Genomic DNA, 14,812 nt, shown 5'->3' with positions numbered 1-14,812 from the left:
GTGATATCGCAGGGGATTGCCACATCTGGACCCAGTAGCAGAGGCTCTGAAGGGACATCCTCTCATGGACTAGCGGCCTCAGATGTGTTGTGTTTACCTCCCCGGAATCCCATTGTTATTACTCTTTAATACATAATGATATAGTCAAAGCAATTATCACAGACATGAGAAGCAGAAAATAAAATACTTATGCAATTAATTTGACCATACCACTAAGCTCACCAACCATTGTGCCAAGCCACAATATAATCAAGTCAATTATCAGGACGAGAGACGTAGAAAATAAATTACTTATGCAATTGACTTGACCATATCACTAAGTTCACACAAATGCTAGCTCTAAGCACTGCACCATCTTTAATGAACCTTGAAGCTTTTCAATAAAGCACCGTACTCGGGAAATTTTTACAAAAATATCAACTTTCTTTCGATGTTAAATATTTTACATATAATATATTAGCAAATATACTTCTGTCAAAAATAAAACACTTTCTAAGTGTATTAAAAATATAGTTATTGACCTAACACATGACCCAACATAAATATTATTAACATGACAAAATATTGGCATCAGCCAGGCACAATGTAATCCTTGTCCATAATTTGATGGCGTTGTTCAGACTTGTGGAAGCACTGAGTCCCCTGAGGTCACTCTCTCGTATTCCTCCCTTGATTTTTTACTTTTTCGATTTTTGTACCTGTAAATAATCAGAAATAAAACATCACTGTAATTAATAGTTATAAAAACAAACCCTGAAATAAATACACAGACCCTAAGAGCATATGTAAAATGCCCAGACTGAGTAGGTTTGGGTCAGGTGATGGGAAAAGCAAGAGAGCAAGAGAACGGGGTCCTGCAGTCTGACAGTTTAGGTAAGACGTGGACATGGTTAACACTGTGGAAGTGTTTCTCCAAGGGCCTAACACGAGCACAAAGCTGAGAAATGACGGGAGTGATGTTCCAGAATCTTTTTCTATGAGTCTCTCTCACCAGTATAAAGTATACAATCAGGAAAGCGTTATCATCAGATGGCTACTTAGCACAAAATCTGAACAGTGACTTTCTGGAGAAAAAAATTCACTAAACAGTCTGCACTAACTTCAAACTAAAAACAAAAAACAAAAAAAAAAAAAAAACAACAACAAAAACCGGAAGCATTTTTTTGGGTGCTACTCTTCTAGTGTTCTCTACTTCACAGGTCCAGGGACAATCTTTAGTGATGTCTCTTCCTAGCTATCACCTGGTAATAATATCACTGTAGGGGGAGAAGCCTAATCACTATAGGATGAGAATTTCTGTCTGTATTCTATAGAGTAGTTATATTCCTTATTTGAGTTTTAGAAGCGCACAGGCAGGAAGAGGTTAGTGACTTAATGAGACCCAGGAGCTCTGCAGGAAAGCATCAGCAGATTCCCCTTTTTCCTCTCGTACTGTCTTTAGATTTTAACCCATTTAGAGGTCTGGGGTTTTCTGGTAATTTTTGTTTTATAAAACCAGGCAATAAAACTAACTGGCTCACCATCTGCAGAAATAGTATATGGATCCAGCGGTTACAACAAGAAACAGGAAAATGACGATCACTGTCATTGCGACATACTCTTTGCTCAAGGGTTGGTGAACGGTCAGAAAGAAGTGTTCACACCGCAGCCCAGTGTAGCCCACTTCACATCTAAAAGAGAACAAGAAAACCGATTATTTTAAAAGGAGGTCAGTGTTACAAGAACCAAGTCCCCACTGCAATAAAGAAACCAGGGTGGTTTGTTAAAAGTTATAAAAATGAATTCAAAATTGAGTGCGAAGTTAACTCAACACTAGTTAAACAGCTCTACACCCCATCCAGTCCAAACTACAGCAGCAAAAGGACCATCTGTGTAGCTGCCATGGAACTGGTCATCTAGAATTGATTGATTGTGTGTGTGTGTGTGTGTGTGTGTGTGTGTGTGTGTGTCATTGTAGGAGAGGATGTATGCAAATTTCCCCTGGTTTTTATGCACCCCAAAGAATCTGTCTAGACTGAAACATTCGATTTGTTTCCTAATTTTGAAGAAATAAGAAAGTTTTTCATAGTATCTACAAAGGATTGTTCAGCATTCTGCAGAAGCAGATTAGGAGTAGAAGAGGTGAGGGAAGTTCAGGGTTCAGAACTGCCATTGGATGCTCATTTCCGCCATTCACCTGCAGTATTTCTCGCTCATGTTCACCAAGTAGATGCATTGTCCATGCAGGCAGTAGCCGTCCATGTCAGAGCTGCACTCCGTAATCAGCACCTGAGCCAGATGGGGGTCGTCTTCCATCTGAACTGTGCAAGGGATGGAGGAGAGTTTAATGGCCTGTGTTCCAGGACTCTGGCTGGGTAACTATCCTTTCATCAATCAGTTCCAGCAGACAGATCAGGGGGCAACCGTGAAGGATTTTCAGGGATCAGGCGTTACTCAACTTACCACTTCCCCCAACCAATAAACACCGAGTATAAATAGGTAAAAAAATGAATCTTGAGGATGTATTTCTTATAATACACACACACACACACACACACACACACACACACACACACACACACACCATATTGTGATCATTCCCTTCCCCAAAGTAAAGCTTATTTTTTGAAGTCTCAAAGTAATTCTGAAATTCCTTACTCTTAAAATAATTAAAGTACGAGTTGAAAGCATTAATTAATTCAGGAGAGTTTAATTCTAAACTACACCTTGGTGGGGTGCATATCTCCAAATCATTTGAGATTATTAACCAAGAAACCAACCTCTTGAGCATCTCTTAAACGGATACCTGACCATGAACTAGACGGATTTGGAAATAGGGAGTCTGATAAGAACATACAACGGTGAATGTAAGAGTTTTAAAGGGAAAAAATATATATACGTATATATGCACACATGTATACATGTATATATGTATACCATCTGTATATATGTATATATATATATATGTGTGTATGTGTGTATGTGTGTATGTGTATATATGTATGTGTATATATGTATATATGTATATACGCATATATGTATATATGTATGTATGTGTGTATGTATATATGCATATATGTGTATATATATATATATATATATATATATATATATATATATATGATTAAGGAGAGCAGCGATTTACCTAAAATATTTAGAAAGTTATTCAAAGAGAGCATGCTGGTTGGAGTGCCCTTTCCAGCCCAAACAATTACCCATAAAAACCAAACAAACAAGCAGTGATGGAGGGAGACTGACAAAGTTCCAGAAACCCTTGTGGCAGTGTACAACAGAGAAATAGCAAACCTTGAACTATTTTGGATTTAGCGCAGCGCAAAGCAGAGTTACTTCTGGGCCATGTTGCCCGTGGGAAATCCATGGCTGTCTACCATTCACCTTTGTATTTCTACCCTAAATTGTGCTGATCACACTAAGCACTCCATGTTCCCTGAACCCTATGGCTGAAACAGAATGAGAATATTCAGTCCTCTTACATGCACCATCTATTAAGAGAAAACATTCTGTGTACGGAGTTTGCATTTTCCTGTCCTTCATGGAGCAGCCCCCTTCAAATCTTTCCCCACAGTGGCTTTATACTCAATATAATTTTCTTTGGTTTCTATGTTTCCAACATCCAAATCTTATAACTACATGTGTGATCTCCCCCCCTTGTTATTTCTTCATGCAATCCAGATCTCTAGTTAATTGTTAGGCTAAAAACAGATACGGCTGGTGTCCCTTCCTCTTGCTTCCCCAGGTATTTATATTACATTTCCTTTGAAGATGTGTTACTTCCACAACCATACACTTACCCAATGCTGTACAGTTATCCTCGGATTCCTCTGGGATACACAATGGGACCACGGTTGTGCTGATAACTGCTTGGAGAAGGTGGGAACCTGATTATGGAAGGAAATCAAATATGGAATTAGCGCTTCAGGGAAAAGCAGCTTTCACTACAGTTCTTCATGTCTCTGGTAGATATTGGAATGTTTTGTTGTAAGCAGTCACTTCATCAGCATGATAACAAACTATTATGGAAACAGTCATATAATTAGCAAAATATGGCCTAGATAAAATGAGAATACTGTTGCCCTTTTTTGTTCATTCGGATTAGCACCAGCATTGCCTACACATATTAAATTTATTGATGTTCAGGTCCCTTTTATAAAACAGCATAGGATATGTACATAACCCAAGTTTGCCTTCTAGTGTGCCCTAAACCATCTCCAGGTTACATCTAAAACCTAATACAATGTAGATGCTATATGATATCTGTATACTGTGTTGTTTATGTTCAGTACAGACAGTATTCTCAAATATTTTGAACCCATGGATACAGGAGGACCGAGTGTGTCTTATCTAGTACTGGAAGAAGCCGGAGAAGCATGCCAGGCTGTGCAAGCCCTGGCACCCACCCAGTCTTTGTCACCACAGTGAACTTGAAACAACCGTCTCATTCAGTGAAAGATGAACGGTGGAAATTAAGCATCAGAATGACTTAGGCCATTTCTGAGTCGTTTGGGAAACACGGTAAGAAGAGCCTTCTAATTCTAGATGCATTTACACAAGATGATTGGCCTCTCTTCTTTCTTCTTTGCGTATTGGAACAGCAGTCAGTTCTCTGTGGGAGTTACTACTATATACTCAATAGCTTTGCCAGAGTAGTGACAGGCATAGCTGGCTGGCCTCAGACGTGTTCTGCTCATTTTATCTAGGCTGTCTCACCTTATGCTTTCAAAGATGCTGAGGAACAAACCGTTCCCTCCATCAGACATACGAGAACTGAGCATAAGGACTTCAAAGAACGTCCCAGTGGATGGTGCATATTAAATGGGCCCTGGGACAGAATTTGGAAATGGATTGTAATACTCAGGTTTGGTGAACACACTACAGAAGCTAAAGCAGAATGTTATTTACATTACCTGAGAACAGCACGAGAAAACCTGAGATATGTTACTTGGACACAGTGACTCTTTTCCCCAACTCCCAGTTGTTCTTACAGACTTTTAGGGGAACAGACATGGACCCCACTTCCTGAGATGCCATACTTGGCAGAGATTCCCATAAATATTCTAGTCACTCTCTAGCCTGTACTTTGAGTGAACTATCCAGATAGTGCCCTCTGCTGGTTTATAGTAAGAGTATAAATCTCTATAATTTGGCATTTGAATACACCATTTAATCCATATTGAGAAAAGGTGATTTTTCTCCTTGTTCAGAGGAACTTTGACCTTATCAGTCAAGCGTCACAAGAGTGTGTTCTAAACATCAAGACACAGATCAATGTCAAGTCCAACCTCATGATTCCTACTACCTACCATGTTTCAAACTTGACCCACCCCTAATGAGTCCAGTGTGTGCAAATACAAGATCAGTTATCTAATGATCACAGAAGACAAGGCCTAAAAATCCAGTTTTATATTCTTCCATTTGTCCTTCCAAATGCTGCAGACCCTTTAATACAGTTCCTCATGTTGCGGTGACCACCTACTGTAAAATTATGTTTGCTGTTATTTCATAACTGTAATTTTGCTATGGTTATGAATCATAATATCTGATATGCAGAGAGCTGATATAAGGTGACCCTGGGAAAGGGTCATGTGTCCTCTAAAAGGGTCATGACCCACAAGTTGAGAACCACTGCTCTAGAAGCAGCTGCTCCCTAGTCAGGCTTCTCCACTGGGCATTAATTGCTTTGATAATCTTTCTTAAATGACTGAAAAGGAAAGAGAGGGGGGTGAGAGGAAGGGAGGGAGGGAGGAAGGGAGGGAAGGAAGGAAGGAATGAAAGGAAAGGTGAGGAAAGGAAAGGTGAGGAAAGGAAAGGAAAGGAAAGGAAAGGAAAGGAAAGGAAAAGAAAGGAAAGGAAAGGAAAGGAAAGGAAAGGAAAGGAAAGGAAAGGAAAGGGAAGGAAAGGAAAGGAAAGGAAAGGAAAGGAAAGGAAAGGAAAGGAAAGGAAAGGAAAGGAAAGGAAAGGAAAGGAAAGACCAACATCTTTTGAAACCTGTTTTCACATAGTTGCAGAATGAGGTGTGTGAATTGGAGGAGGGGATGGATTCTCATCCACATTAGTTTTGTTCCATTTCATGATAGAGTTTTACAGTGCACTGTAATGAAGAATTAAACCCTTTGACCTAGACAGTCTTCTCAACACAAACTGGGCTCTGACTGTACATGACTTTGTCCTTAACACCCTCACCCGACACTCAGCTCTTCCCTGTAATTCCTGGAGAAGGCATTTCATTTCTCGATCCAGGAAAGTACCTGTGTGTGAGGGAGGGAAGAGAGTGGGGATGGGGACCTGAGTTTCTCTGTCTCAAAGCACAATATCCTTTATTTAGAAGTCACGCAGGCAAGAAGAGGTGCTATGTCAAGATGAACATTTCCTGCTCAAGATTGCTTTCAGCTGCTACCTGTCCCTGCTGTAGGCTGCAGCTGAACCCAATCAGTGCTGTTTACTGTTCCGATGTTGTTTATTAAGGCTTTTATAAGTTATTAGTTCTTCTATTACAAGCTCTGAATTGCTTGGGCCACGGGTGAGATATTTGTCTTTGTAGGTTGTAGAATGTTTAGCCTAGGGTGTGCACCTCCTGGAACACTGGCCTTCCCTGGCCTGTCGTGCTCGTGGGGAGACAGTTCATTGGTTGGACAGTTTCTGTGAGACTTGCTGAGGTAATTCACCAGCAAAATAGTTTACAGATGAAGTTGTAAGTAATCCGTTAAGGTGTGAGATCACGCCAGTGAATGGCAACCAATGGGTATAAATCATCTATTTTCATACACAGCTGTCAGACTGAGAACAGGAGTCCTCACTGATCTCTAGCTGTGCCTGACACAAGACTTTGAAAAGCTGAATACAGGAGTAAATGTGATTTGGAGACTGGAAAAAACCCGCCCGCAGAGGACTGTGATGTCCATATCTGTCGCTTTTGCAAAACTTACCACCCCGATGTTGAGGATTGGACTGAGAGCATTGCCCATGCTAGGCAAGCATTCTGTCATTAGCTACAATCACAGCCCAGTAGTCGCCACTTTTAAAGTTATACAAGGAAGGAATAAGTCATAGTGTCCTGTCCACATGGTACCTTAGTCTTAAGTTTTAAATAATTTTAGTGAGTTTGTATATAACAATCTATGGTTCAATTGCAAATATCTTATTTAAGGTTTTTGTTCCTTACAATGGATTTCTGCTATTAAAGTCATTCACTAGGTGAAACATTTTGGATCACATTTATGTCAAAATCAGATGAAATGGCAATTGGTACTGGTTACTAAGATCCTGATGAAGTCTATGTATGGTGGCATAGGTAGGTGATCTATAAACACAAATATGTGCTTAAAACTTCTTCATGAAAAGCAAAGACCAAAACCACTTCAAGACATCTGGGTCATAGCTCCAAGTGGGTTTAGGAATTTGATGTTCTCTATTAATCTCCCCCTTCACCTTTTGGAGATTGCATTTCAGTGAAATCTCAAACCCAGCAACAGGAAATGGAACCACTGACTCACAGGATGCAATTCGCCTCTTCATCATGAGTCAGGGCCCAACCTACAGCCTTAAGCAATGATGGGAACCATGCGTGTGCGTGGGAGAGTCTGAGTGCTGTCACCGGAATGGGGATAGCCCTGACAGCCACAGCTACAGGCCTTTGAGTGCTTGGACCTGTTTGCCCAACAGGCAGGCAGAATACCTGACAGACAGATGTCCTCATTGTCTACAGTTTCTTCTGACCTACTTCCTAGTGAGGACACTCAAGGCTCACAGAGAAGACCCAGGAAAGAAAGCTGAAACTCTATGACTGAAGAGAAGGGGAAGTCAGCAAAAGGTCCCCAAGCCTCAGGCAGGAAAAAAAGGGGGGGTCTTCTTTAGAAAACAATAAAGCAAATAAAAATGGTCTAAAATAAATAATGCTAGTGAATGAGAGGTGTTCACCTCCTCTTACCACCTCCCCCTAAAATCTTTCAGAAATTTAGACCAGAAGAGCAATATTTGTCTGGCCTAAAACAGGTAGGCAAATCTGCTTTCAATCCTTCCCAAGGTCCCACCAGCTGGCCTGCCCTGAAGCTTTTTAGTTTGCCATCTTCTTCCAAGGTGGAACTATAGAATTTCTTCATAAAGTAGATCTGTTGGATTTTGTGCACTTAGAAACAGTGAAGGAAAAATTCTGCTTATATGGAATCCACCAGCAGAATATCCTGCAGATGAAATCATACGTGATTATATTAAAGTGTGGGATTGCATCAGTGAGTCTGTCAAACCACATCATGAAAAGACCTACTTTCTGTCCTGTCCAGTAAAATCTGTATTTCAGAGAATATGTGTGTATATCCTTATGCTTCAGATATACACTTAAACATCATGTACAGATAACTTAAAACTATATTTAATATATCAGCACAAGTGACTGGTGTAATACAGATATCCAGATATTTCTTTTAATTTTGAGTTTTAAGAGGTCTAAGAAATTTTCCTTGGCGAGTGGCAAGGAAGGATTTAATATAGCATTCCTTTTAACTGTATGCATTAACTCTTACTTCGTAATATCAGTAGGAACTTCTAAACTATATAAGTGTTTATACATTTGAGATATTATGATACAGTGCTAAAATAATCCAAGTTAAGAATGAGTGTTTGAACTCATTGTGAAAAACGTTAAGGAGAAATTATGTTTTACTTGGTACTCAGTGGATACCTCTTTTATCACAGAAGTGTTTCCATATGAAGGAAAATCAGCAGAACTTTTGTATATGGGGTGAAATATTAGTCTTGGTGTTCAGGAACTGTATGACTTAGAATTCTAAAGATGAGTCATGGTTCTCCTATAAGCTAAGAATGCATCTGTAGAGTATTACTTTAATTCTATTGGAATCTTTTTCCTTGAGATGGTCTACCTCGGGAGACTTCTTATATCCTTGTGTAAACGTGTGTCCTTTCTTCTGGCCTCTACTTTTATTAACTCAAACCAAAGATGTAAATAAATGTCTAATTTTGAAAGAGAAGCTCCATAAAGGATCAACAGTTAGAGTCTAGTGTTGTGGTTCGGTGTCTTCTTACTGTAACCATGGTGATGACTGTAGTCATGGTGATGACTGTAGTCATGGTGATGACTGTATTCATGGTGATGACTGTAGTCATGGTGATGACTGTATTTATGGTGATGACTGTAGTCGTGATGATGAATGAAGCTTTGACTATTTCATGACATTTCTAGCAGCACGCTAACCAATTTACTTTCACTGTACATGCTGGAGGCCAAGCATGAATCTTTTCACAAGGATAAGGTTTTAATCCGTGAACACACACAGGCACACATGCAAGAAAATGACTACAAATGAAGTCATTAAACCCCTTTGGTAGTGTTTTAAAAGATATGTTCTCTATATATAGCTGAGGACATTCTCAAATTTTCAAACATCCTCTGTCAGTCTAACTGTTCCTTGGAATACAGGCATGCTATTGTATTGTTATGAATGGGTCAAAAATCTTGCAGGTAATTAGTTTTCACCCCAAGCAGTTATATACTATAAAGCACATATTGAGAGGTACTGGAGATTCCTCCTTCATAAAGATGTTCTTGAATATATAAACTTGACTGAAGAATTAGACACCATTGAGAGGCACATACACAAGAAGGGTTTAGCTATAAGAGGCAGAAATCAACTCATCTCTTGTTTCTTTCTAGTTGGTTACATTAATGAAATACTTATTCAATACATATCTATTGAGCACATTTTATTTGTGAGGCTTTGAACATAATGGAAAAAGGAAGAGGCACAGTTCCTGTCCTTCATAGACTCAGTGGAGTTTTATACCGAGGGTAAGGATGAAGAAAGCAGAGTACATGAAGAAAAGTAAGTATTCAATCAGAACATACCAAGGTTACAATACCTGTGCATGTGCAGGAAGCTGGCAGATCAGCCCCTTTGAGGCATTTGTGAGTGAATGTGTAGAGAAGACTTAGTGAGTTACTGGATTTGAATCTGAGGGTCATACATCACCTTTCTGTGTGCATGGAGTCTGGAAGGAGCTGGTGAAGCCCATCTGAAGATCAAATGAGATATTATTTTATATAAGGAAGCTTTTTACACATTCCAAGGAAATAGTATGAAATGAGAAAAAGGAAACTGAGGAACTGTTATTAGACAGACAGAAATGGTCAAGGAAGGGGGGAAATAAATGGGAGGAGAGGAATGCATTTAGTATTGTGAATGGGAAGAGGTATAACAGGAGCCAGGGGACAACTGTGTAATGTCTGAAGAAAGGACTCACAGGACCCAAGTACTGCTGAAACCAGCAACAGGTGCTGCTAAGCTCATAGGTTTTGTGATGCTGACATTAAACAGGACTTTGTTCATGTTAGGCAAGCATTCAATCATGGAACCCCCAAAGGTGACTTTTAAAAAACTAGAAGTGGTACCCAGACTCCTAGAAGTATGATCTTGGTAATTCAACCTGTGGATTATGGGGAGACAATAAAAGCCTATGTTCGTTCAGTGGTTTTCATCGAGGGCCAATTTTATCAGCCAAGGGTATTTGACAAGGTCTGGAGGGGTTTCTGGTCCTCACAGTAGGAGTTGCTACTGACATCTAGTGGGTGGAATCCTGATCTGCTGCTAAACACCCTGCAACCTCAGGTCAACCCACCACAGAGAATTAGCCCATCCATTTCTGTGGAGTCAAATATCCTGAGATATGGCTCCAGTTCGAGCTCAGTCCATTTTATCCCCCGACTAGGAAATTCCTTATCTCTAGGAACAGAGAACAGGGAGTGAGGTCAGATGGAGAGAGTACAGGGTTTGGATTAGATAACCTCATTCTTCCACTGGCTATCCACTTTCTCACTACTCAGTATCCACCCCTCCTCTTCTCTCTCTCTCTCTCTCTCTCTCTCTCTCTCTCTCTCTCTCTCTCTCTCTCTTCCATGTCTTCCTCCCTCTCTCCTTTTCCCCTTCCCCTTTCTCCATCTCCCCTTTACTCAGTAACTTCCGTATCTCACATTTATAATCCATGCTTTTGACCTAAGAGGTTAAATGAGCTTGAGTATTAGAAATGACATGCTAGTCAATTAAATCATTACTTTAACCTAGAATGCAACTGAACCTTTTTATCTGCTCTCTAGCTAGACACCTAGACTTACACAAACGCTGTCACCAGAGGACACTGAGTCTGTTGCATTACCTCATTAAAAAAAAAAAAAATGTCCCAGGATTGCATTGGCATACCAAGGCTGTCAGGTGGCCCTCTCTGAGGTTCTTCCTGTCACTGCTTTGGAAGCCTTCCCATTGTCTTCCACAGGAATGTCCTCAGTAGCAATCATAGCCATATTAATAGACAATTTGCCTAAGCCTATATTTACAGTGCAACTGAGGAAGCCACACCTCGATTTACAGTCTCTTTAGAAAGGATTCCTCGCTTCTGCCTCTCTTTTCAGGAAATGGGAGATTCATAAAACTGGACAGAAAAATGAACAATTACATAAAGACACAGGAATTAAAACATAAGGTCCTTTCTTCCTGATCACCTCAGTTGGTAAATATTTTGGAAAATAAAAGAAATAAAAGACCTGGCCAGCTTCGATGACTACTTCATAATAAAGCTCATATCTAACTTCTATATGAGTAAAAATGAACGTTTTGGGTCAGAAATCATAAATTACAAATGTGTTACGAAGCCATTGACACACAAGCTTGAGTGCTCCTACACATCATACAAACATACATAATATGAATAATATGCTTTTACAAAAGGTCAACAATCTTAGCCCAGGTTGAAAGGATAGATTAAGTGTTTTCTCTGCTTGGTTTAGTACCAGAAGGGAACCCACTTACAACAGGTTCCAAGTCCTAGGACAGCCCCAGTTAACTCTGTAGTTTCTCATCAAAACATTTTGACCCCCCCCCATTAGCCTTTGGACCCAGTGACTACTGACACCTGCTGAAGAGCAGCCTTAACTTTGTGTTTTGCCCCCAGTCTCTCAGTGTTAAGTGTTTGATATTGCTGAGTCTTAGTGTCTGCGTGGACCAAAAGTACACCATCATATCTGGCTTTATTTAGTGATTTATTTAAGGGTAAAATGGGGGTGGTAGGCTCTAAAACACCTAACACAAAACATGACCAGCCCAAGGCAGGCATTTGGTCATAGCTGCTTCTTGTGTCACCTCCTGGATTTGTGTTCCAGTGCTGAACCAGACATGTACCTAAGCTGCTCATGTGACAAGACAATGCAAAAGGCACCTGGGGTCCCTGGGTCAAAAATCCAGATAGGAGAGTTCCATCAGCATGCTTCCTGCCCAGGTGTGTCATCTCAGGTCATGCCAAGAGTCGGGTACAGCATAAATTCCTAGGGTCAACAAAAGGCAATCCCATTGTCTCGCCGAGATTCTGCTTCTCGTGGTTTTGAGAAAGACTATTTCCCATCCTTAAGTCTCTCGAAATGTAGTTAAGCCACACCAAACTGCTACGGAGATGTCTCTCATGAATATCCCTCCAAAAACCCCATGTGACATGAATGAGAATGTTTGAGTTCAGACCTCACTACACATAACTGCCAACTGTGAATGTCAAAATGAAATTGTCTCGCCCTCTCTCTGATCTCACAAGATAAGAAGGGACAAGTCAGCTGTAAAACTACTGACTACTCAGAAAACTATTCCTAACTGAGCTATGTCCACACTTTTACCCAATGTTCATTTAACTACAAGTGCCAGTTAAGTTACACCCAGCCTCTGTCCAGTTCTCACCTGTTTTGTATGGGAACTTGGGTCAGTTTCCTTGTGCATAAACAAGAGCATTGGTCTTAAATGTTCACAAATGTAATAGAAGTGAAATGGTTGAATGTAGCTATGGGTGGAACTTGACTCTCATAATCACAAATGCATAGGCATTCCACAAAAGCAATAAATGTATCCTTACATCTAAAGTATCACTTTCCTTAGAGGAACAAAGTCTGGTTTCTAGGTGATCTTTTCTTTGAGGAGGAACGCAAATTCCAACATGAAGTGGCCTTGCTGTCTTTAGAATGAAACAATGAGACCTATCTACATACCAGACCAGAAAGATACAATGTAGAACTCCAAACAGGAACTTTTCTCGTGACCAGAAGTATCTCAACAGACTGGGAGAACAGAAACTGACCTAGCTCATTTGGAACTGGCTCTGCGGCTGATGAAACAGCCGAGCTCTAATTAAGCACTGTAATAAAGGAGTTAAGCACTTTCCTGACAACAAAGCACACACAGCACACACGCATCAGGTGCTGGCATCCTCATTATCCATGGACTCTTGCTAGCCCACATTAGCATAGAATGAGATGCACAGAACAGATGCTTGCATTGTGGATGCACCTTGCAAGTGGAAAAACAAAGTCACTTCATCACGGTGACCTTTAGGTTCATGCCTATCTCTAGGAAGACTGTCACCCTTTAGAGTTTAGAGTTTATCCTTTTCACAGAAACCTCAAGCCAAACACAGCGAAGCCACATTGTTTAAAGTGACTCTTCTCCCAAGGCATTCTTAGCTGCTTTTTTACAGAAACCACAGATCCAGTTTCCACCTGAGTTCTTGCCCTTAAACGTGTAATCTCTAAGTATGCATAGTATGTACTTCATTAGGGCTCCCAACCCCTGTAAGGCGTGTCAATAATTTAACTGTCACATCCTGCGCAGATAGTGTCTCAGGGAAATTTGTCTCCTTGCAAGTTCAAAAAGAATGTGAGATTGGTAGCTTTTATTTCCTTATTAAAATGTTTGTCTATTGAGAAAGTTTATATATATATATATATATATATATATATAACTTAAATCATCTGGCACTTAAAAAATTATGGACAATTGATTAAACAAAATAAAGCAAATAAAGAGAAACTTACAAACAATGGGGTCCCCCCTCCCTTATACTTGCCCCTGCTAACTCATCTCAAGCAAGAAAACTACCAATAAAACAGACAAAAACCTCTCTTAATTACCTATTTTTACAGCCCGTGAGGCAGGGGCTGCTGGGGAAAGAGGCAGGTGAGAAGTCAAAGGTCCCTTGGCAGTTTCTGGACCTGCCCAGGTATCCTTGGCCCCAGCAACCCTGCTGGAGCAGGCGCATCCCAGAGCGCCCCCTCCCCCAGTCCTTTGCACAAAGGTCTCTAGTATGCTGAAACAATCTCTACCTGCCCCACCCCAAGAAAGTAAATCATTATCAGAGGTACTGTCCATGCCTTTGGGGTTCTAGAACTGCCTCATTTTCAAAAGAAAAGCGGGGAGGGGGGGAGCCTTTTAAACTTTTTAAAAAACTCTTCAGTAAAATTGATATTAATTCCTGCAGAACATAATCCACTAATGAATTTATCGATAAAATGCAATTTTAACCAACCAAGTTTCAACCTCACCTTTTCAACCCTGCTAGTGGGAAAGACAGACTCCCTCTTAGAGCGCAGTAGAACCCGATGGTCAGCTCCCTGCACACTGTGACTTCCTCCACTGCCCCCTTCTCCTCTTGGCGGCCGCGAGGGCTTACCTAGACAAAGCAGCGCCAGGACCCACGAGGCAGGAAGAGTCTCCATCCTTTTTTCGCGGTGCAGCTCGCAGAGGGCGGCGGCAGTGGGCAGAACCAAGGTGCCTGTTGGCTGAGTAGGAACCGGGCTGATCCAGGGACCAGAGCTGAGCAAGTCGCTGTGACTCTGAGCAGCCTGGCAAGAGAGCTGAACTACCATCCTAGCAGCACAGCGACCTTTATAAGTCTGGGGAGGTGCTTAGGCACGCGAGGACTTACTAGCGGGTTGTCCAGGGTTTCCTAATGCCATCCCCCAGGGGGAGGAGTGGTGGCCGGCAAAGGACTGGCCAGA

The 14,812-nt window shown here is 40.9% G+C and overlaps 1 protein-coding gene across 1 annotated transcript; it reads right to left on the bottom strand.

Moving 5' to 3' along the window:
• Positions 1–616: 616 nt before the first annotated feature.
• On the bottom strand, positions 617–14,530 carry EREG (epiregulin; the record flags this gene model as incomplete). The annotated part of the gene is made up of 5 exons (XM_080909059.1): positions 617–698; positions 1,521–1,670; positions 2,177–2,300; positions 3,792–3,878; positions 14,485–14,530. The coding sequence occupies 5 exons, from the start codon at positions 14,528–14,530 to the stop codon at positions 617–619; spliced, it is 489 nt and encodes a 162-aa protein (XP_080765185.1).
• Between the last annotated feature and the right edge of the window lie 282 nt (positions 14,531–14,812).

Source organism: Micromys minutus (genome assembly GCF_963924665.1).
Source record: "Micromys minutus genome assembly, chromosome: 1".
Lineage (NCBI taxonomy): Eukaryota > Metazoa > Chordata > Mammalia > Rodentia > Muridae > Micromys > Micromys minutus.
The sequence above is the reverse complement of the archived record's forward strand: the minus strand, read 5'-3'. Positions and strand labels throughout refer to the sequence as shown.